Source organism: Buceros rhinoceros, unplaced genomic scaffold (assembly GCF_000710305.1).
Source record: "Buceros rhinoceros silvestris isolate BGI_N320 unplaced genomic scaffold, ASM71030v1 scaffold33166, whole genome shotgun sequence".
NCBI classification, from domain to species: domain Eukaryota; kingdom Metazoa; phylum Chordata; class Aves; order Bucerotiformes; family Bucerotidae; genus Buceros; species Buceros rhinoceros.
The window spans coordinates 6,243-6,493 of record NW_010418670.1 but is presented as its reverse complement, the minus strand read 5'-3'; the positions used below and the strand labels follow the sequence as shown (position 1 = coordinate 6,493).

The following is a 251-nucleotide window of genomic DNA, read 5'->3' as shown; positions in this document are numbered from 1 at the left end:
GTGTCGGCGCTGTCGGGGATGAGCCACGTGCAGGCGTCAAAGGAGCGAAGGCGGATGGACGGCCACTGCTCGCTGGTCACGTAGGAGCAGTCGGCGTTGAAGTCACCCAGGAAGAGGATGTTCTGTGGGGCAGCGCACTGTGTCTCTGCCCCTGGACCTTACAGGGCACCGAGGGCCGCCTCAAATCTTACGGGGCCGCAAGAACCCCCCTGGAGCTCCCCAGCATGGGGGGACAAGCCCCCAGTAATGGC

General features: G+C 64.9%; 1 protein-coding gene across 1 annotated transcript in view; it reads right to left on the bottom strand.

The window, feature by feature from the left end:
• Positions 1 to 8: 8 nt before the first annotated feature.
• LOC104495639 (deoxyribonuclease-1-like) overlaps positions 9 to 251 on the bottom strand; it is a gene marked incomplete at its 3' end in the record, with an annotated part of 3,690 nt that continues 3,447 nt past the window's right edge. The window contains exon 6 of the mRNA XM_010138632.1: positions 9 to 122. Within this exon, the coding sequence (XP_010136934.1) occupies positions 9 to 122 (114 nt within the window). The remainder of the gene's footprint in view (positions 123 to 251) is intronic.